This window comes from Silurus meridionalis, chromosome 29 (assembly GCF_014805685.1).
Source record: "Silurus meridionalis isolate SWU-2019-XX chromosome 29, ASM1480568v1, whole genome shotgun sequence".
In the NCBI taxonomy this organism is placed as follows: domain Eukaryota; kingdom Metazoa; phylum Chordata; class Actinopteri; order Siluriformes; family Siluridae; genus Silurus; species Silurus meridionalis.
In genome coordinates, this window is record NC_060912.1 from 2,058,866 (window position 1) to 2,082,400 (window position 23,535).

The 23,535-nt window shown below is 38.0% G+C and overlaps 1 protein-coding gene across 8 annotated transcripts in view; it reads left to right on the forward strand.

Annotated features, from left to right (window-relative positions):
• The window catches only part of adgrb2 (adhesion G protein-coupled receptor B2), a 333,861-nt gene that overhangs the window by 234,123 nt on the left and 76,203 nt on the right, over positions 1–23,535 (forward strand). For all 8 annotated transcript variants that reach the window (XM_046843925.1, XM_046843929.1, XM_046843931.1 and 5 more), the window contains one exon: positions 8,241–8,367. In XM_046843925.1, coding sequence (XP_046699881.1) covers positions 8,241–8,367 — 127 coding nt within the window. The remainder of the gene's footprint in view (positions 1–8,240; positions 8,368–23,535) is intronic.

Below are 23,535 nucleotides of genomic sequence, written 5' to 3' on the forward strand. Positions count from 1 at the left end.
CCAGGTTTCTTCCTTGAATATTCCCATGCTAAGGTCTAACAGGGATCTGAATCCTAATAGGGATCTGGATTTGTGAAAAGCTGCATATTGGCATTTCCTTGTAATGTAATTGTAGTTCAGTAAACCAGTTTCACAGTTTTCCACTTCATCTGGTTTCCTCCATCTCCACATTTAGGAGGTAATAAAGTGCAGTCGTCTGGTCACCTGGACTTACCGCAGGGACGATTGAAAGAAAAAATCCGTCTTTCCAGTCAAGTCTACTTTATAAACTGTGCACCAGGTCAGGATTAAAGGATAAAAGTAATTCATTACATTTAGTAATTTACTCATTTTAGTTCAAACTGAGATGGTGTTTCAGCATCCTGGGGTTGATTTCATGTATCCTTTGCACCCATTTACATCATTGTTGATCTGTAGACACCATTTACAGCCTTATTGGAAAAGTGACTTTTATTTATCTCATATATACAACTGGGATTAGGGGCCTTGCTCGGGGGCCCAGAACTGGCAGCTTGGTGTGGCTGGGATTTGAACTCACAACCTTCAGGTTTGAAGTCGCTATAGAGTCGGGATGGTCCACGAATGCTAAAGGAGACAAGAGATACATAGGTGTTTGATCACTGGCATCCAGGCTCAAGTGGTTGTTGGAAATCATATTGGAAGGTTGAGTTTAAATACAGTGCAGCAGTGCCAAACTGCATCTGCTAGGACCCTAAACACCCTTAACTGCTTGAAAAGGGTGGCTGCCACCGGACTTTTCCAACCATATGAGGTTCTTTGCCAAACTGTTCCTCTAAAATTGGAGACACACAATTGTATATGGTGTCTTAAAATGCAGTAGCATGAAATGTTCCCTTGAATTAAACGACTAGACCCAGCATGGCAATACCATTATGCATAAAGTCAGCTCCATGACGATATGGTTAATATGGGTTAAAGTGGAAGATCTCCAGCTTTAGAGCTCTAGAACCCTATCGAACTGTAAAGTGGACCGGAATAGTGGAGCCTCTTATAACATTGGAGACTAAATGTTGTAACGGCCCCATATTAAAACTCATCAAATTCATCTTTGCCAACAATCTGCAAGCTCCAAGAATAAAACTTTTGTTTAGTGGATGGTGAGCCAGTGGGCTCCTCTGTGTGGTGGACTGTCACTCATTCATCTAGGCAGAACAACCTACATTCAAAAGACTTTATTTGCATCCCTTTACTTTTTTAAACTTTTGTGCTAAGTAATGAAGAGTGTGTTAGAGAAATGAGGAAAAGAGTGCAGGCAGGATGATCCGCTGTGGCGCCCCCTAATGGGAGTAGCCGAAAGAAGAAGAAGAAGATCGAATACAAACACTTCTTGCAAACGATTTTTGTGACTAGCCTTGTGGATTGGGTGGATCTGGTTCAGGTTCAACTAAAAGTCATGCCTTATACGTTTTTTTTTTTAAACCTTCTGGGAGTTCTGAGTGGAACGGTTACTGCTTAAAAAGCACATACAAATCTTATAGCCAGGTGTCCACAAAGTTTTATCCATAAAGTTTAGATCTTCACCACAAGTTTGCCATATTATTCCCATTAAAAATAGAATGAGGATCTTTATAGTATCCAGTACATGCATTATTTGTTCATATAAAATGTCACAAGGTCTATAGGCTAATGCATGTGTGGGGGAGGTAGAACTGAGAAACACAGCCACCCCCCGCCAACCGCCCCCCCCCAACCCTTTTTTCCTGCAGTGCTATCTTTTTAATTACCAAAATGTCAAGAACGGTGAACAGCCCACATACAGCAGGCTTCACGGTATAATGGCCACCCAAACAGAAGGAAGAAAACGGCCCCTTGAATTGTTTTTTTTTTTTTTTTTTTTTGGTAATTTTCTGACTTATGTAACACTCCGGCCGCATTCACGCCTTTTAGAATAAGAGCTGTGCTTGTTTATAACCACTTAGAGACAGAATGTTAATGGAGTATTGTGCAATATTCAAAACAAGTGAAAAGTGTTAGGCAGAAAAGCCTCTCATGGTACATTTAACATCGCTTTAGCGCATGTCGAAAACGGATAATATCGCTCTATTGTTCAGGGGGGGTTCCGTTCTGCTGAAGATTTTGAGTTCAGACAGGAAACTTTCCATCTGAAATAATGGGAATAAACTGGGAATTTACTAAATTGCTTGTCAGCCTTTAAAAGTGAACTGTTTAAATGTACTGGAAAAATAAGTTTCTACCCTGCACACTCATCAATCACATGACCAAAGCACACTTACTGCACGGCTAATGTTTTTATTTGTATATTTATAGTTTATATACATTTTCCCAAATATCCAATTAATTCCCATTCAGTCATGTAAAATCCCAAACATTTCCAGAAAAACTCAGGAAGTTTAAAACTTGGAATATTTGTAAATGTTTATATTTATGTTTGTATATGATACCAGTTTTTTTATGGGAATTTACTGTATATAAAAAAAATAATAAATAAATAAATAAAATAATACAAACTGAGAAGTTTTCAACTTAGAATATTTTTAAAACTCACCAGAAACTTCCCAGAAATTTTCCAGGTTAGCATATAGTTAATTGTGGCTAAACAAAACGTTTGTTTGTATATGATACACTTTATATAATTTTCTCCAAATTTCTAATCGATCGCCATAAATTCCCCAAAAATTTCTAGGACATTTCCAATTTTTTCAATATATTTTAAAATTCCACACATGAACTTCGGATAAAAAGATTTTCTGGAGATTTTACTGGAAATTGTCCACCCCTTTGTATCCCTACTTATAACCAAGCACAATGTTTATATTTATTTTTAAATAAATATTATATTTATATTTCTAAAATTTCTAATTAATTGCTGTAAATTCCCAGAAATTGCTGGTATTTATACATATTCACAGATGAAGTTCCCATAGAAAGTTTTCAGAAATCTTTCCAGAAACGTTACAGTCACTTTGACACTTTAGAGACCTCATGAAAGACAGATGCAGGGGAACTTCGTTGCAGCAGATCATATTACTGATTTTACTCCAAATATCCTTTGCATGTGCTCGATCCAGAGTCATATTTATATAAAAACAAATGTAAATAAATAAATAATTTGTACATGCAGTCAAAAGCGATGAGTCAGGAGTCGTATCTAAGAACAGAACAGGAAGTAAGTAGGAGTGGGGTATATGTAAGTAATAAAACACCACAGGGTAAAAGATATTAGTCAAGAATCAATAGCAGTGTTGCATTCTGGGATATTGCATTAAAAAAAGAAGAAAAAAAAAAAAAAGAAGAAGAAGCAAATAAACACCAAACCTTGAAGAAGTCTGAATTATGGAATAATATAGAATTTCCAATACATCAACTACATGGGAAAAAAGTGTAAACCATAAGATTTTGGGAAGATCTTCCACTAGCCAAAAGGCTCGTTGTAAAGTGTCAGGTATTTATGTAGGGTGAGAAGGTGAGGAGGTCTGGAGTGCAGTCAGCGTTCCAATTCATTCCAAATATGTTTAATAGGGTTGGAGCTCTATATCAGGTTTTCAATCGTTTCCCAAAAGTTGCTCTTCCACACTGAAACATCTGAAAACGCTTACATCTCCGTATTGCGCGTGAACAAAACGTAAGGCGATTCCACCTGCGCCGTTTGTCAAATTCAAAAATTGAAAAACAACATTTTCCAGTTTGCTTTATCACAGTTTAACTGCATTTCAAAAGTGATTTGTGAAATTCCAGAAATGTTTTCTGGAAAAATTTGGATCAACAAAAAAAAACAAAAAAAACCAACCCATAAATCCAGCACAATATGCAGAATTAATTGTTAAAATAACCAATTAATTAATTCATTATTTATCAGTACATCTTCAGCACTGTCTGTCCCTCAAATTGTTGTTTTTTTGATGCACTGTAATTGTGCAAATGTACGGCGTATGAAACCAAACCGATTAACAAACGAAGCAAACACTGCATTCTTCGATTCAAACTCAAACACTCTGATAAGTCTGAGAGCTTCCTCTTAGGTCTTCTTTTCTTTTTTCCACCACTGTGACCTTGACAGAAATACTTTCTTTGGAATCATTTCTTAAGAAACCCAAATCACTAAGTCGAATAACTTTTATTTATTCGCTCACAGCACAATGAATCCTTCACGCACGAATCCTCTACACTTAAAGGTCACATGACTGAGGACATCCATCCTTTTCATGGTGCAGTCATTATGAACTGTACGCCACGGCTATAGAAAGCATCAATATTATAGAGAAACGCAGTAGACAGAGCACACAGGAATCTCGTACGGCAAGAATGAATGGTATAAAGTGAGAAACCCAATGATCACAATACTACAAGTCTCCTTTCACTGGAGCCACAGCAGCACCGCCCGCATACATCATCTCTAGCAGAAGCGTATATATAGTTGTAAAATTGTCCGTGTGTTTTTCCGTGCCTTACGGTTTTCCTGCGGATTCGAAACGGAGGTCAAATGTGTGATTGTTGTGAATATTCGACGGGAAACGCAAAAGTGTTCATGAAAAGCTTTCGTCACGATGTCCCGCTTTCCCTGAAAATGTCATTTTGTAAATGTCCTTGTAAGTACATCTGTTCCCAAATTGATTTGTGGAATGATGTGGAATGATAAAAAAAAAAAAAACACCTATTAAATCTGCACTAATATATTCGTACTTTGGCTACACGTGCGGGTCACGAGTCTGACTAGCGCGCTTGCTGTCCATCCAATCAAAGATCGTGGAAATGTGGACGTGTGGCCACATCGCAGTCTGATTGGTTAAAGAGACAGCTTCAAGCTTTGGGGATTTTATACTAATAAAACATGCTATCTATATTCATAAAAAAGTAACAGCCTATTGGCAGATATTTGATATATTTATAGACAAAATTAAATTAAAACATAAGTCAGTAAATGATTCTGGCCCTGATGGCCCTCCAAAATGGCTGACGCACAATGACAACGGTCCCACAGTACACACCAGTACCCACTCAGCCGCTTTATTCCCATCAAAATGCTTATATTCAAAAATTTCTAACACTTTGTTTTTAACAGACTTGCAGCAGTCTAGCTGAGATAATGAACTTACCATTGTGATGCTTTCGGAACAAAACACTTTTTTTTCTCCCCCTTCACTCAATGCTTCTTCATCATGCTTCCGCTGCAATTAATTAGTAAATTAGTATTAATAGGCACATGTCCATTTCATAAGTGCAGTCTCTTCCATGCCGCCTGCTAGAACAAGTGGGCATGAGCATGCCCGCCGCGAGGTTACTGGGAATTAGACCCGCTAATTAAAAGCGCCGAATGTTCATCATTGCTCTGAACATCAAACTTTCCAATAACGGGCTTTAAACTCATTAAGCGGGGAGAGGGGAGTCCGAGCTGGCCAATAATATTGTGAATGAGAGGGAGAAAGAATGAGACAGCGCTAAATGGAGACTAATGCAGGTGATAAACAGGAGCTGAAATGTAAATTATCCTGGGAAAAAAGACAGGATGTAAAATTCAGAGGGGGTTTTTGTCTGGACCAGGGACAGGGTTTATTTTTTTATATATTTGTCTTCTATTTTACAAAAGTACTTAAAATGGTTTTTTTTAGATTTTTTTCACTGTTTTAAGTAGGACCTGGAAACACTGCACAATCAAGGAGTACATTCTAATATAATTAATTAATTAATTAATTATTGTATTTTATTTTATTATTTTATTATTTTTTTGAAATAATAGTAATTGTGACTTTTTTTCATTTTCATAAGGCTTTGTTATTTCAGTATATTCACTAGACACATACTTTCACTTATTCTTAAATTAAATTAAATGTATTTATTTATTTATTTATTTTTATTAACATGCACTCAATAAATACATAAATAAAAAAATAAAAAAATAAATAAATTAAATCTTTTTTGTCTGTATAAAATTGACCATTAATGCCCCTTTAATTCAGAATAGCATTGAGCGCCAAAATACACGTAACATTGTGTCATATAGAAAATCCCATTCCACACTGATCTTATAAGAACCTCCACTCTTCTGGAATGATGTTTCACTAGATTTTAGAGTGCACCGGTAGAGATTTGTGCTTGTTCAGACACAAGCGTGTTAGTAAATTTTGGGTACTGATAGAGGTTTATTGGGTTTATACGGCTCTATAAGAGGCCAATCAAGACCTTCCAGTCCAACCCATGTAAAGCATATCTTCATGGAGCTCACTTTGTTCACATTGTGTCATGCTGGAACATTGTTTGGGTCTCCGAGTTCAAATAAAGGAAAAATTTCAGTTGTGGTAACAGTTTGGTGAAAAGCCTCATATGGCTGGACATGGAGTGTGTCCAAATACTTTTGCCTAAATAGTGTATCTATGCTATGCAAACTAACAGAATACAGAATCTGACAGATATGGAAATAATGCTACTGTTAATGCATCATGTTTTCCGATGATTAAAAAAAGTTATTCAGAGTTGCTAAGTGAACAAGTACAACAGCTTTATCGCTAATCTCTCACACGTCAGCTAGAATTTGACAAATCTAGAATTAAATCATTTCTAAGTAGCATCATATTTATTGCTAAGCTCTAAAATAGCAAGAATCTGAAAATGAATACAAACTAAACGACTGCTAACATCAAGCAGCTGTCCATTATATGGATGCTAATTGAATGCTATTGAATGCTATTGAATGCTAATATCAAGCTAACCTGTAAAAGATTATGAATAAATAAATATGGACAGTTTTTTTGCTAATCTCTTTGCTAATAAAGTGTAAGCTAGCATGAAGTTGAATGCTAATATCAAGCTAACCTGTGAAAAATTATGAATAAATAAATAAATAAATATATATATTATATACATATAACAGAAAGTAGCTTTAATTTTGGTTAGTCTGATAACACAAATGAATTGAATGCTAATAAGTCCTTGGTATTTGACTTAGCTGTGGCTAAGATATTTATCATGTGTTGCTAATTTCACTAAACATTTGTTGAGGTAATGCAAACTTAATGAATGCTAGTATCTAGATAACACTTAAAATATTAGGGCAAACTATTTAAAGCTTTACTCCTTATCTTAAAGGTTAGCTAGAATGATTTGAACTCCAGTTAATTCAGATCATTTTAACATGAGTTAAATGCTAATATTAGCCAGCATCTGAAAGATTCTGAATAATCTGAGGGTAAATAATGACCGCTCTATCACTAGTCCCTCAGGTGTTAGCTAGAAGGTTGATTCTTTCTAATTCCTAATCTGTCCACTGCTATGTAAATATTAGCATTCAATTTATTTGTGTAAGCAGACTGATCATCATATGTGTTGCTAACTTCTGAAATGTTAGCTAGCATGTAACAATTTCTACTAATACAAACTACATGAGAGATTAGCTCAAAGAATCCCCAATCCCTAATTAGCTAGCATGATTATAATGACTCGAATGATAATATTGGTGATGGTTTTGGAATAAAAATAATGCTGAATGAAAGCAGCCTTGTCGCTAATCTATTAGATGTTAGCTAAAATGTCGGCTAGCCTGTTAACAAAAAATGGTTTGAATGCTAATATCTAGCTAGCATATATATATATATATATATATATATATATATATATATATATATATATATATATATATATATATATATATATATTAAGCTTAATGTCAGCAGCTTCACTGCTAATCTCTCAATTCTTAGCCAGAATGGCAGATAGTCTATTAATCGAAGCTAGTGGAATGCTAGTATCTAGATTATTTCAGAGGATTTAAGATTTAGGATTAAGCTATGGGATAAAACTAATAAATAACATCTTAAAGGGTAATCTCTCAAAAGTTCGCCAGCAATAACACACCAAAATACACACTAGTTAAATGCTAATGTGTTAAGAAAGGTTAGGAATATGAAATGAAGGCTGAATAATGGCAGCTTTATCGCTAATCTCTCAATTGTTAGCTAAAATGTCAGTCAGTCAGGTAATACATATGGGTCTAATGGACAGATTGTGAAGTTTCTGAGGCGATGTTTTACAGATTTATATTTCCTTTCATTAAAAAAGCATGCGGTGTATAAAGATCGTGAGTGTAGCAAGTGAAAGCAAAATAAATGGAATGCTAAGCATCTGTCATTCAGATACACCGATTCTCCGTACACCGATCGATTCCTCGTCACCACGGTTAGTTCATAGTCTTTCTTTATAGTATCCCTCTCTCCCTCTGTCTTTTCCTCTCTCGCTCATTTGCGTTTGTGTGTTTGCTCTATCCACAGTGAGGCCGGCGAGGAAAACTGGGACGCCGAAGGCTGCAAAACGATCCCGTCTCCGCCGCTTCACACTAAATGCCTCTGCAGCAAGATTTCCACCTTCGCAGTGTTGGCACAGAAAGCCAAAGACCCAGTGAGTGTCACCTTCACACCTTAACATTATCACCTCACAAACACAGACACATACACAGACACACACACAGACACACACACACACACACAAAGCTAAACAACATAAACAAAAATCCTAGTCTTTAATCGTTTTTTTTGAGAGAGACATGCATGTTAATTTTGTGCTGTAACTGGGCAGGTCGTTCTATGATAGATAACACTCCAGATGATGTTTTGCTCTCTAAATAATGCTAACAGAGCTTCAGCTCATTGTCTGGGGGAAATCCAGACAGAATTATATGGTGTATGTTGAAGTATGGAGCGGTTGCCATGTTGGTAACTTTCACTTCTTGGAATATCTTTCCTACTTCAAACCAACTATTAAGCTTCCGCCTCCATGTTTGATTGTTGGGATGATTCAGTCAGCTAACATCTTGTTCTGTTCTCCATCTTATAAAAGTCCTCCTGTTAGATCCAAAAATGTCAGAATTGGTCTCCAAAGAACCTTCTTCCACTCATTTACTGTCTTTTTTTCATAGAAATGTGTTTTATATCCACTACATATTAGTGACTGACCGGTCATGAACGATTTGTTCATTTTAAACGAGTCTTTGATGTGATTCAGAAGCACGAGTCATCTCAAAGAGTGATTCGTTCATTTTCTACTGGATTCGCATGAGCAAGACATCGCAAAATCTACGTAGGTTGTGTACAGGAAACTTGAGTGGTTTATCTTTACACTCGTGTCATTCGTTCTTTTATCAAGTGACTCACAGACGCTATGAAGGTGATTAACGGAACAAAATGACTAAATGACAAAATAAATATTCGTTCATTGTCATGAGCGAGATTCAAAGAATCAAGTTATTAAATTGATCCCATCTTCCCATCACTACTATATATCTCTTCTATAACCCCTTACTCTACATCTGTGTTTTGCACATTGCCTCATTTGATAAATTCATCTATTTCCTGCAAAAATCTGTCTTCCTTAAATGTTATCTGGCCCTAAATTTTTAACTAAACACCGCATTTATTACGCCGTTCGTTTGTTATTACGCTGTCAGAGCCGCTGAAGGGGTGTGCGGATGTCACCGTCGAACTCATCAACGCTATGCAGCAGTATGCACTTGAGAGATTTTAATTTTTGTCATTTCTTTTTGACGGAGTGGAATGCGCGTGGGCGTCAGACGGGCAACGAGACTCCGGTTTTGACGCGCACCTTTGTTTAACGCACTTTGCATCTCAAAGGACTCACGGCCTTCGCGTCTCGCAGGCGACGTGGCGCATTTGTTGAGGGCCCAATTTTTCAACTGGTCTTGTTAATAGGGAATTATTTTTTTTTTTTACTAGCACAATGATTTTAATAAAAAAAGGAGAGACAGAATTATTTGGTACAAGATAGACGGATGGATAGACAAACAGAAAGATAGATATAATTGTACTGTTATTGCACACTAAGTGTTTTGCAACCAATTAGCATTGTACATATACATGCAATAAAAAATAAATATAATAATAATAATAATAATAATATTAATATAAATACAATCGATCTAAAAAAATGTTGTATATAGTATATTAATAAAATATATAAAAATATATAACATTAATAATATTTAATAATTAATGTTGCGCAATGATGTTTATAATTATTACAATATTGTACATTGATACTTATTAATAAACTTGTATTTATTCATTTTATTTACACAGAAATTAAAACAAAGCTACAGTAATTGAATGTGTGATATGGATTATAATTCCACCGGTCACATGCGAATTGTAAATATCAGGGAATCCCAAGTGTATTGATTATCAGACTGATCGTTCCGAAATTTGACACGTATTTGTCACGTGTACTATAATTAGCAAAACCTACAAACGGCCCGGTCACTATGCCCTTTATCGTTCCTGAGTAATTGTACATTTGGTTGTATTGACCATCTGCCATGTGATGGACCACCCACCATATGGTGTGTCTCTGATTTCCTCTTCCACATGCCATTAGTCGGGATGGGCAGGATGTCGTGGCTGACCCACTTTTGTCTAGTGTTCTTTTTTTTGTGCTCTATCTGAAAGCACCACATTAGAGTGAGTGATATGCACAGCAGGGGGAAAGGGATGCTGAGAGATGGAAAATGGCCGCGAGGATTGAGAGATGTGGGAGAGGCTGATTGTAAATCCGGTAGTCACACAGAAACTGGACCACACACAGCTGGCTAATGTCGGTGTCGCTTCTGGTGATCTCAGCCAGACAGATAAGAACACTTCGAGTCAGAACGCCCCATCACACACACATGTGCCTGTTGTTCTTATCACAAAAAGTCGTACTTTCCAGGAAGTCGTACAACTCCTGCAGAAATCAGGGCTGATTTGAGTTTTTTTTTATAATCTAGGAACACAATTGTCTTTGGAAGCTTTGGATTTTCCCTTTCACTTAAACTAGGAGACATAAATCTGTTCCAACATGGCAACGTTTCTGTGCACAAATCCAGTTCCATGAAGATCTGCTTTAATCAATCCAATCAAGTTTATTTCTAGAGCACTTTTACAATTGTCTCAAAGCAGCTTTACAGAATGAAGGAATTTAATAAATATGTGTATTTGAGCAAGCCTGGGGTGACCTGGTGGCGAATGTGGCAAGAAAATGCTTCCTTAGATGGTATGAGGAAGAAAGAGGAGACTTAAGAGGAATCCATCCTTATGTTGGTGACACCATGAGTGTGATTCTAAATCATAAAAACAATACAAACACCGGATTATGAGTGATGTCCATAATAGTCTTGTACAGTCAACTTTTCAAATCTCCACAAGTACACTCCAAAATCTAGTGGAACATCTTCCCAGACGAAAGAACAGACTATGTGTTTGTTAAACGTCCCTGTAAAGCAGCGAATTAATTCCTGTTCATGTCCGTTTTCAACACCGTGAGGAAGAGCAGCAGTCAAAACTTTGAGGTAGCTGTTTAAAATTCTTTCTGGTGAAGTGGTAGAAGTAGGAAGTTCATATTAGAGGAAATGCCATAGCGTTGGACGTCATGCCAATGGCAATGGCAATTATTCAGGCTAGACTTTAACGGATAATGCAAAGCTCAAAAAGGATAGACGTAGTCAAGTTCAGGGCCAGGACTAGCAAAGATCAAGGAGGTCATGGTCCAGACCAGAGCTTCAAACTGACATTAAGACAGATTCAAGATAAAAGCAGATAATTCACTCATGGCCCTAAAAATATAACAAACCTTTAATTGAATTTAATAGCTTTGGATAAGAGTATTTGAGGGTTTGGGAAAGGAAAATCCACACATCTTTCCATGAGTCCATCCATCCATCCATCCATCCATCCATCCATCCATCCATCCATCCATCCATTCATAAATTTCTCTCTCTCTCTCTCTCTCTCTCTCTCTCCTTTATTTTTATCACCATTTACTGAAACAAAAAACCCTCATTAGACAAAAATTCATCACAGGTGCTTGATCCTTACGACTCACTTCCCCTGGATCCACCCTGCATTCTTAAATTGGGCATTTGACCACACCTCTGCTGCCACAGCTTCATTTATTGCCACACTATTGTGTAATTCAGAGGTGTTTCTTTAAAAACAATCAATTCTTGCATACAATTAACTGCAAAAGTTTCAGACCATCAGTTTTGTAGTGAAGCTCTTTTCATGCACCAAACAACCACACAATGACCACAGTCATATCTATTCCACTGTCAATTCTAAAAATACGTTTCCAGGTAGCGCCTAAGGGGTCGTGAACTCTCTATATCACATGCTCCTAATCTTCTTTTCTTTTTATCTGTAAGTTTAAATAGGACACGTTTGAATGTTTCCATATCTGTATATTAGCCGTCTGTATCGATACAGCGTCTGTCAGCTTGTCCAGTCAAACCCAGTGCCAAGCCTCATTCACGGAGAGAAATCTAGTGAAGCCTGCATGAGCTGTCTAGACAAGAGTGATCACAATGTGCTCTTCTTTTTATTATCCACATCCACACTGCTCTGGCTAGTCAGTGATGTGCAGCTGGAGTTTCAAATGGGTTGCCAATAAACAGAACAGACCGTCAGAGGAGAACGGAAAAAATATATATATATTTTTGTGGGTGTGTCCAAAAAAAACAGATTCCTTCTGGTAACATTTTGTCTGATTACAATGCTACAATGAATGAAGCTGTGGCATCAGTGGGCGTGGTTTGTAAATGGAGGGCGGAGCCAGGGAAGTGGTAAGGATCGTGCACCTGTGATCGATTTGACTAATGTGTTCTATAGGTTATTTTTTGTGTTTCCTTTTGTTTGTTTGGAACACTGATTGCACCCTATGCCTCCTCATGAACCACCCTTGTAGCTTCAAAGCTTTTCCGCTAATAATAGCGCCATTGGGTTTAGCGCTCCTGGTTTGATTGTCGTCGTAGGAGAAGTCACACGATGAGTCTGAAATCTTCGGAGTCTGAAACTTCCAGAATTTCATCAGAGAAAAAAAAAATTATTGCAGCGGCCAAACCAGCGATCCAAGACTACCGAATGTAGGCTAGGATTATACAAATCTTTTAGTATTAAAACGATTTGTCACGGCCAAAACACCGGGAACTTTTTCAAACACCGGAAACATCAAGATTTATATACAGCCAATAGACAGTTGATATTTTCAAAGGCAAAAAAAAGGAGTTAATGTCCACACTAGTATTCCTGTGAGAGTGACCTCTACTGGCTGGGAGGAGAAAACGTCTTCATTCTTGGACAGCGTTTAGTAAATGAACACGTGTGTGTGAATGTCTTGGCACGCTCGTTTACGATTGACAAACACTCGCAATTATGCACTTATCTAAGTGATGTGCTCGGTGTGAATGGTGACAGAGACGGCTCAATTCCAGAGCTTATTGAGTAAAACAATGAATTATTATTGCATGAATGAACCGAGAAGCCGTAGAGAGGCGGGAATAAAACAATATGGCTACGCGGTAAAGCTTTGCTGACTCAGAGGGAGTGTGTGAAAGAGAGAGAGAGAGAGAGAGAGAGAGAGAGAGAGAGAGAGAGCGAGCTTTCAAAGCAAGTCTGGTCCAGAATCAAACAGCACCACTGATTCTCTCTGCACCTATTATGCGCTCTCTGAAAAATGCCTCTATGTTGCGTTCACTTTTTTTTTCCTCAATTAAAAAAACAAAATATGAATAATGACGCCTTCATTTCTTTGAATGCAGGAAAAGAAGAAAACTGATTTTTATTGTTTTTTAGCACATTCAAAAAAAGACAAAGGGACTTATTTATGCATTCCCATTGTTCAATTACACAAATCGCCACAATGAAAAAAACAATTATAATACCACAATATTGCACAATATTTTACATTTAACATCCTTTAACATCCTAACCCTCTCCCTCTCCCAGGGGTGGTGTACAAACCCTTCCTGTTCAATTCTTCTTATATTCTTTATATATACAGTACAGACCAAAAGTTTGGACACACCTTCTCATTCAAAGAGTTTTCTTTATTTTCATGACTATGAAAATTGTAGATTCACACTGAAGGCATCAAAACTATGAATTAACACATGTGGAATTATATATGGAATTATATACATAACAAAAAAGTGTGAAACAACTGAAAAATGTCATATTCTAGGTTCTTCAAAGTAGCCACCTTTTGCTTTGATTACTGCTTTGCACACTCTTGGCATTCTCTTGATGAGCTTCAAGAGGTAGTCACCTGAAATGGTCTTCCAACAGTCTTGAAGGAGTTCCCAGAGAGATGCTTGACACTTGTTGGCCCTTTTACCTTCACTCTGCGGTCCAGCTCACCCTTAACCATCTCGATTGGGTTCAGGTCCGGTGACTGTGGAGGCCAGGTCATCTGGCGCAGCACCCCATCACTCTCCTTCTTGGTCAAATAGCCCTTGATGCCTTCAGTGTGACTCTACAATTTTCATAGTCATGAAAATAAAGAAAACTCTTTGAATGAGAAGGTGTGTCCAAACTTTTGGTCTGTACTGTATTTATATATAATTTTTTGTATCCTTATTTTTTTTTACTTTATATAGTAATTTTATTTATATTGTATTTTTTTATATTCTATTTATATTACATGTTGGACAGTCGTTAAAAGCATTTCACTACATGCCGTACTCTGTATAAATAAATTTGAATTGATTCTTAACCACCTGAGAAATGCAAAGATAAAATTTCATTGTTCTTTAATGTATATGTAGGAAGTAAAAGCCTCTGGAAACATGGAAGAAAACTTGTCTTACCTGAGAAAATGTCCATGTGGGAGCCGTTTGCACAAATAAAAATACCATAATACAAACTAGAGCAACATATCCAGAGATTGCAGAAAATATAGAAGAACCTAAGTTGGGTGGGGCAGGGTGTGGTGGGCCGGTTAAGGGTGGTTTTTAGCAATGAGTCTGTGAAGATTTTGTGTACGCCATTACTTTATAAGGATCTCACGTTTGTGGGACGTTTATTTCCTGTCACTCTCTTGTTGCTTTCGAAAAGCACTTAGTGATCCATATGAAGTTCTTGGAGTGATGCCAACGTGTTGCCACTCATGGATTCAGCGCTGATGCCTCATCAGTTATTTTTACAGCCAGGTTTTTCAAGAATCAAATAAGTCAAAATACAAGACAGGAATAAATTATAAATGAGGCGTATTTAAAATATTTTACATTGTGATAAAATTTGTTTTTTTCATAATTTTCCAGTACAAAAGAAAAAAAACAAATGATCTCAATGTGCATGGACCAGCGAACCATTGCCTATTTGATTTTTCTAAGAAAGGTTCTTGCAAAGTCAGTTCTGCATTCTATTGATCTATATTGCAGCAAGGGAAAGTAAGAAGTCTGATTACCTTTCGGAAGTGAAAAAACAGAATGGAGGTTTTAATGGATTCAACGGAACTGGTTACAATGGCGGCTTGGTGATGCTGGGATTTGAAGTCACGACTTTCCAATTAGAAGTCCATCATCTAAACGCTGTGCTACTCCCCACCCTTTTTAAAAAAAAATAGCATAGGCCAAATTTTAGCGTAGCCAAATATAAAAATAAAAATAACATCAAATATTAACATTTATTTGGTGTAATCCAGATGGAAAAATAGTAATGCAAATAGCAAAAACCTTTTTTTTTATTAATCAATATCAGCATCTGAAGGCTTTTCAAGACCACCATATTTATGATATCTGCTTTCACTGTTACATTATATTGCATATTCACTTTGAAACCATTTCCAGGGAACGAGTGAGAGAAAAAAGAAAGAAAAAAAGCACAGTATAATTTATTCTTTACATGTTGCAGTGATGTTTGGAATAGGGGCAGAGTGCAGGCCATGATACAGCGCCCCCTGGAGCACAGAGGGTCAAGGGCCTTGCTCAAGGGCCCAAAAGTGGCAGCTTGGGGATACTTGGGCTTGAACATCCGACCAGTCTTAACCAATGCGATATACTTATACTAATAATGAATAGGGTTGCAAAGGGTTTAAAATTTCCTGGCAAATTTTCAGAAACTTTCTATGCGAACTTCACCTGGGGCTTTGTGGAAATATTCCAAGTTGGAAACTTAGCAGAATTTTTTTTTTTTTATGGGAATTTATGGGCATGAATTAGAAATTTGGGGAAATTTACAAATTAAAAAAAACAAAACAAATATTTAGCTTTGCCATACATTCACACGCATGTAAATAAGTACAGATTTTAAAACAATGACGTTTTATTTTGGTTTTAAAATGTTTTTAAGCTATTTAGCTCATTTAGCTAGAATTTTATTTATTTATTTATTTTATTTTTTTACATTATTTTGTGTGCAGGATTCAAGAAATTATATGATCATGGCTTCAGTACCCTGCAGTAAATTAATTTAATCTGGTTGTTTTTACCAGAATTGTCCTGCAAGATTTTTTTTTAAAACTACATTGAAACAGTTCCCAGTTATAGGCTGCAATTTTGTAAAATCCAAGTTTATACCTATTAATTCCTGGAATTTTGCAACCATAATAATGAAATATGTATGTGTCAAATGACAGAATTCTGGAATCTTGTCTCTCATTTGTCTTCTAAAGTAACTGACATTGCAACCATACATACTGTTTTTTCATGCATACTGGCCAGGGTTGTGAAGGGGTCTGTTCTGGGACCCCTGAGACCTGGGTGGAAACATACCCCTGTACGGAACACCCATCCACCACAGCTCACAGCCTTCTTTTAAACAGAAACCTACAGCATACATGGTGCCTGAAACCACCTATATGGCTGACTTAGCTTGCTGGCAGGTGTCCATGTCTCACTGACCTAAAGCTGGAAGTTAAATTTCCCAGATTGTGCCTATCAATTATGCACCTCTTCTATATCTCTAGCATTAAGTTTGCTGGCTGCTGCTGCTGCTGTTGGAATGCCTGGTGACATTTGGAGACGGGCAATAAACAGCGCCATTAGCGCCCAGTCATTTTCCTTCCATTAGCCACGCCGCATTCAGGTCAGTGCATCTCTATCAGTAATGTTCTCTCGACGCCAGCGAAGCACTCCGTTCATCTGGAAAGACCTTTACCGTTGCAATGCGAGGAATGCATCCTTTGCACAGATCCTACACGCAAACAGATTTTTTCCATCATTTTTCAGCTTCATCGAAGTGCTGAAACTTTTCATACACTGTAATTAGCATAAAAAACACGAGGTCTTGGTGTTGAACTGCAGAAAAGATATTCGGAAACTTGTTTTGCTGCCGGTTTTTATGCATCTACACAGACGATAACCATGCAAGAGAACTGTGAGAGATATTGTGTGAATGTGATTTCGATGCAGAGGTCAGGGGACATGAGACAAAGGGCTGATGGGAAGTGTAGTCTCGCCTTGGGTGGCAAAAAATTTAAGTCGGTTGAGATAACGGTCGCTTGAGATAAGGGCATCTGCCAAAGGCCATAAATGTAAATAGTGCTGGCATTTTCGTATGTTTCCACGTTTACCTTTGCATTTTCAGAGTCGTTGGATGGAATATTCAAGATGTATGGTTTGTAATAATTGGACAGCAAATTTAGGTGGAATGCTGGTTTCAAATGGCAGATGGGTTTGGGGCTTGTTCTTTCATTTATTTAACTATCCGTTCAAGTCTAACTCATCTTGCAAAGCTGTTCTGCTTGGGTAGTTGGGTACGTCTAGATGGTCTGAGGCTGGTTTAAATGGTTTCAGGCCAGCTTGTCTAATGTTAGAACAATTTTCTAGCATAAGGCTGGTTTATCTGGCTAGACTATACTAGTTTTAGCAGATATTGGTTTGGTCTAGTTGCGGTTGGGCTGGTGTGGTTTGTTCAGCTGGTCTAGATGGATGTAGGGTGGTTTAGATGTGTGGTATAGTTGTCTAGTTTTTGGCTTGTTTAATTGTTTTGGGGGCTACCTTGAAGTAAGTAACTCAGCGGATAAGATGTTAGACGTCTGATTGGAAGATCATGGCTTCTAATCAAAGCACTACTAAGCTGCCATGGATAGGCTTTTAAACAACCCTCAATTTCTCAGCTGTATTAACCAATTAAACCAGATATTGGACTTATAATTGGAAGATCATGGGTTCAAATACCAGCACTACCAAGCTGACATGGGTGGGCCTTTGATCAAGGCTATTAACCCTCAATTGCTCAGCTGTATTAACAAGTTAAACCAGATATTGGACTTCTAATTCGAAGGTCATGGGTTCAAGTTCAAGCACTACCAAGCTGCAATGGTGGGCTCTTAAACAAGGCTATTAACCCTCAGTTGCTCAGCAGTATTTACCAGATAACCCAGATGTTGGATGTTGGAAAATCAAGTCTCGAGAAACCAAGAAGGATTACAAATATTATAATGCATGGCCTCTTAGGACTTTGATAATTTAGGGATTTTTAGCACTCTGAATCAAATGCTGTATTAAGAAGATAAACCAGATGGTGGACTTTCTAATTAAAAGATCATGAGTTCCAATGTCAACACTACCAAGTCCCTTAACCCACAATTGCTTAGCTGTATAAGATAACTCTAAGTTGCCCTGCATAAGGGTATTTGACGAATGCCATAAATGTATTTTTTGCCCAGTTTGGCTGGTATTAGTCTGGCTTAACTGGTGTACCTCATATTTTGCCTAGAAATGAACCATCGAAAAAATCAGACTTTCAGTATTTCTGCCAATATCCACTACTGAATAATGAATCTGAAGCCCATCCTGGCTACTCCAAGAACAAGGCAAGACAATTCCCACACAAATAGTATGACAGTTCATCGCAGAGCACAACAACACTCCCACTCACACCTAGAGGCAACTTAGCATAGTCAGTCTGCCAGTTTGCATGTTTTGGACAAATGTGGAAATGTTTTTTTGCTTTTGTAAATCTGGGCTGTCTGCCTGCAAAGAGAAAAAAAAAACGTAAAAACTCTGTAGGTTAGCTGTTTGTTTGTAGCTGGGCAGTTTGCTAATACCTCAAGGCATGTGTCCTTTATGCTGCAGATTTGCTTTTCCATCTCTAAAGGCTCACCATTTTTTTCATCTTGAGTGAACAGAGAATAAAAACTGAAAAAAAAAAAGTAGGATTTTGTACAGATGTTCTAAAATAGGTCTTTCATTGTAATATTTTTTTCTTTCTTGTTTTCTCGTGGTCTCGGCACAACAAAAGTCATTTTCTCGCAAACTTAATTTTCCTGTGTTCTTGGCATAAGAGCATGTTCTAGAGGGAGCATCATTAATAATAATCACAACCATTTTTGCCAGCGGGCCCATGGACGCATATCCATGATGCGGCCTCTAGAACATTTCCCGTGATTAGTACTTCATGTTTCTGTTTATTTGGCATTAGAGCACGTTTTTAAGAGCAGGGGTCTAGAGACGTATATAGGCGATAAATAAATGGGACAGGGACCCCCTAATACAAAATGTGTCAAACAAAGCCACTGATATTAATCGAAACCAATCATATTACGCTGGTTATATAATGTTAATAAAATTAGAACTATGTTGTTGTTGTACATGCATGATTGTCTGAATATTTTCATATATTTTCAAATGAAAAAAGGTGTATTCATCATAAACATTTTGCAATTAAAAAAAATTTATTAAGTCGTTCAAAGTTGTCTTATTTTAATACATTTTTCTTTTCATACATTTTCCTTTTACTATCAGGTACACAGTTATAAATTTAAATGAACTTCAGCTTTAAGTTTCAAAGAACATCAATGTAATAATTATAATATTTAAATATTAAAATTATAAATATTTATTTATAATATTTATAGTTATAAATATATTTATTTATTTATATTTATAACTTTAAATATATTAAAATTAAATATTGATTATAATTTTTTTTTTTGAACAATAAAAAATATTAACATTAATAAGCAGACCCCCCGGAGTACCACCGCGGACCCGCGGCTGAAGATCCATGTTCTAGAGGCAGCATAATTAGTGGCTATACCTAAGGTTATGACCACTAATTATGGTCAGCAAGTCTGATGCTGCCTCTAGAACACAAAACGATTAAGTACTGATCATGTGGAAACAACTTTTATGTCGAGTTCACCAGAAAATAATGTCGTGATCACGAAAAAAAACGGAAGAATAATGCATGGCAACTTAGGACTTCCATTATTTGGGGAATTATTTTTTTTTGCATTCTGAATCAAATGCAGTGGTACACTATCGACTCCTATACCATCGGTACCCTTTTGGACCTCTGGTATCTTAGGCATGGACTGCTGAAGAAAGATTTCGGAGGAGCCATATTTCTGACATGCACAAGCATCTTGACCCTATTGCTGCGAGAGTGGCGGATTAAGCTCTATGTTTAATAAAAACCAGGCATGAGGGCAGGATTAAGCCACTGCTGTCAGGCCATTTAGTATGGATGGAGGCTTTGCCAGCTAATCTTGTTTATTTTCTGCATGGCCTGGCTAGTCGCATGCTATTCCACCAACGTTACTAATCTCTTTTATTTAAAGCATGCCAAGCTTCTATTTATTCTACGAAGCCTCCAATAATCCGAGCATTCGCCATGCTAGCGACATGCCATCACTTCATCGGCTACACAATAGCGCATGATGGGAGTTGGAGGCTGTGAGGGTAATTTTGCTGTGTAGCTGTTCCTTGATGCGACATAACGGCTTTGGGCATACGCCATCGAGAGAGACATCCGAGCGGTTCCAAAGCCACTTACGCATATCGGTTATTATTACCTCCGTAATACAAAAAACAGATGAAAACACACACACGTTTGTGTCCTGCGTCAGGGAACCGACCTGCCTTGCATGCTAAAAGGCTCTGAAGGACGAAGGCCATTTGGTATCTCTGGATCTGCTCTGCTGACTAATCTCCCTCAGGCGTGTTGACAGATCTTTCATTCTGCGCTGGCGAATACACACACCGACATACAAACATATGGGCACACACACATCATGCACAGTAAAAAGGCTAGTTTCACCTAGCTGCTACATCTTTTGTTTTGCTCTGTTTTACTAGAGTTTAATTTTTTTTTGGCTTGGCCATTCAGATAGTGGCACAATATGTTTCTGACACAACGTTGCAATGGACTGTCTGAATATGTGTTTATTACCAGCATGATGTTTGGAATACCAGTGCCTGAGATTTGGTGGACCAAGATGGGGTTTCAGAAAGCTGTTTTAGTTGGAATTTAGCTTGTATTTAGCTGTTATTGCGTTAGTTTAGTTGGTGTTGGGATAGTATGGACATACAGCTAGACAGTTTTTTATTGTGATGCTATATCTAGTAAAGTATATCTAAATCTTGTGGGCTGGGAAAGCTGGTGTTGGGTTGGGGTAGCTGGTGTTGGGTTGGGATAACTGGTATTGGGTTGGGATATGCAGTATATAGTGTTGGGCTGGGATATATAGTGTTAGGCTCAGATAGCTGGTGTTGGTTTGGGTTAGCTGGTGTTGGGCTGCGATAGCTGGTGTTGGGGTGGATATATAGTGTTGGGCTCAGATATCTGGTGTTGGGCTGGGATATATACTGTTGAGCAGGGATGTATAGTGTTGGGTTGGGATAGCTGGTGTTGTCCTGTGATATATAGTGTTGGGCTGGGATATATAGTGTTGGGCTGGGAAAAAGTGATGGGCTGGGATGTATAGTGTTGGGCTGGGATAGCTGGTGTTCTCCTGGGATATATAGTGTTTGGCTGAGATATATAGTGTTGGGCTGGGATGTATAGTGTTGCGCTGGGATGTATAGTGTTGGGTATTGTGCTGATGTTGGGCTGAACTAGTTGGTGTTGCACTGGCCTAGTTGGTACTGGACTGCTCTAGCTGGTGTTAAGCTAGGCTAAATGGTATTTGGCTGGTATGCTAGCAGGCAGGTCTACTGGGTGGAATGCTGGTCTACTTGGTTGGTAAATAGCAATTTGTGGGTCTCACAGGGTGACCTTTGTGGTATATGTGAAAAGTGAGGCAAATTTTCGTTTTGATTTAGTTTAAATGACAATTCACGGGAGACCTTCATCAGTCAAGTCTTTGTTACTAATACTTGCCACTAGTGTTTTTTTCTTTCCTAAGCTTTCATCCAGGAACCTTAACAACACTGCATACATTTAAATTGCCAATTAGAAAGCTGTGCTGTTCAGGGACACCATTACTCATCTTATATCGGGTTAAAGTAAACAGGCTTGGGCCTCATGAACACAATGATGGGTCAGCAGGTTCATGTATTAAGCTTTGGGCCTCCATCACAGTCCCAACATCCCTACTTCCCAGACTGTCATCTCTCACGCTCTTCTACCCTCTGAGCTACTTCAGCGATAACAAGTATCCTGGGAACCTGAAGGGCAGCCTAACCATATGCTTCAATAGTACTCTGTCTCCTAAATTTTGCTCAGAGAGGCTTCAAAACAGAAGGCAAAGAGTTTTTGAAGGTCTTTGGGCCTACTTCTCATAAGGTCTTATCCCTTTCATTTAAATTCTGTCTTTTGGTTTGGGACTTCCCAATTTGCCTTTTCGTCCCCTGCTGTCTATATTCACCTCCACCGCTACTTTTGTCTCTCGCGCTTTCTCTTTGTCATAATGAGTTATTGTGGAGTAAAAGGCGCATGCGGGAGAACAAGAGCGAGAGTGATAAACAGACTGTGGGCACTACGTGGGGAAAGAGAAGTAGGGTAAGCCTGGTGGGTTGAAAATAGATTCCTCTGCCACTCGTTAGGTGCTCTATATTGCCCCGGGGACTGCTGGGATTGATGGTTATATGATGTGTTTTGTAATTTGTGGTGTCTGATTTTTGGTCTATGGTAGGAGGTGAGAAATATGTGACACGTGCTACAGTCAATGCTATTTGCTATTTCGTGTTTATTCTGCACAGCTGATAAATTATATACGGAATCAAGTTTAAGTACCGAAATCCACTGTAATTAAAGGTCATTAGCATGAAACGACAGACCTTTTGCGAGCATTCTTAAGTGAGAAACAAGACTTGCAGTTAAAGGTGTGTCATTATTTACCCCACGTTGCATCCTTTTAAGAAGAACTAGGCGCTCCAGGCTTCTATTTTCTGTTTAACAAAAGACCTCTGAAGTATCTGTTCCTCCTTCTCAATTATGTAGCCATTTCCTCATGCTGTCCTTTAGCAATTGAAAATCTTTGTAGCATCACGTGTTGTGAACTCAAGATCGGAACCCTTAAAACCTTTATCCTCGTCCTGCTTTTGCTTTACTTGAGGTCCCTACATATTTTCTCTCCCTCTTTCTTTTCCTCTCTCTGTCTCTCTTTTCTTTAAGATTAATCCCATTGTCACAGTTGCTTCAGGAATTTCCATAGCCTGGGTTATTTCAGAGAAGACCTGCCTGAATGCCGTCGAGCTAGTGCATACTAGCTAACCCCGAGCCGGTTATTAGCATGCTGTGTGCATCGAGCTAAGCTAAAGATGAAAGGTTGAGTTGGCAGCTTCTAGCCTTTCTCTGCCACCTGCGATGGCAGCGCCTGCCAACTCCACCAGCCGCACTGTAGCCATGAAACTTTTATTAAAACCGCCGGCTTTGAACCTCCACACTTCTCTACTAATGCACTTCCTGATGCTTTTATTTCTTTACTAGGTGTTCCTTCTATTTTGTCTCTCATCCACACAGGCATCCATCCCCCTTTCTTGCTGTCTATATATTCTAGCTGCCCTATACTCCCACTTTGTGTATGTATTAATGCATAGAAAGTTTTTCAAGTGTCAGTCTGGTGCAAATCAATTTT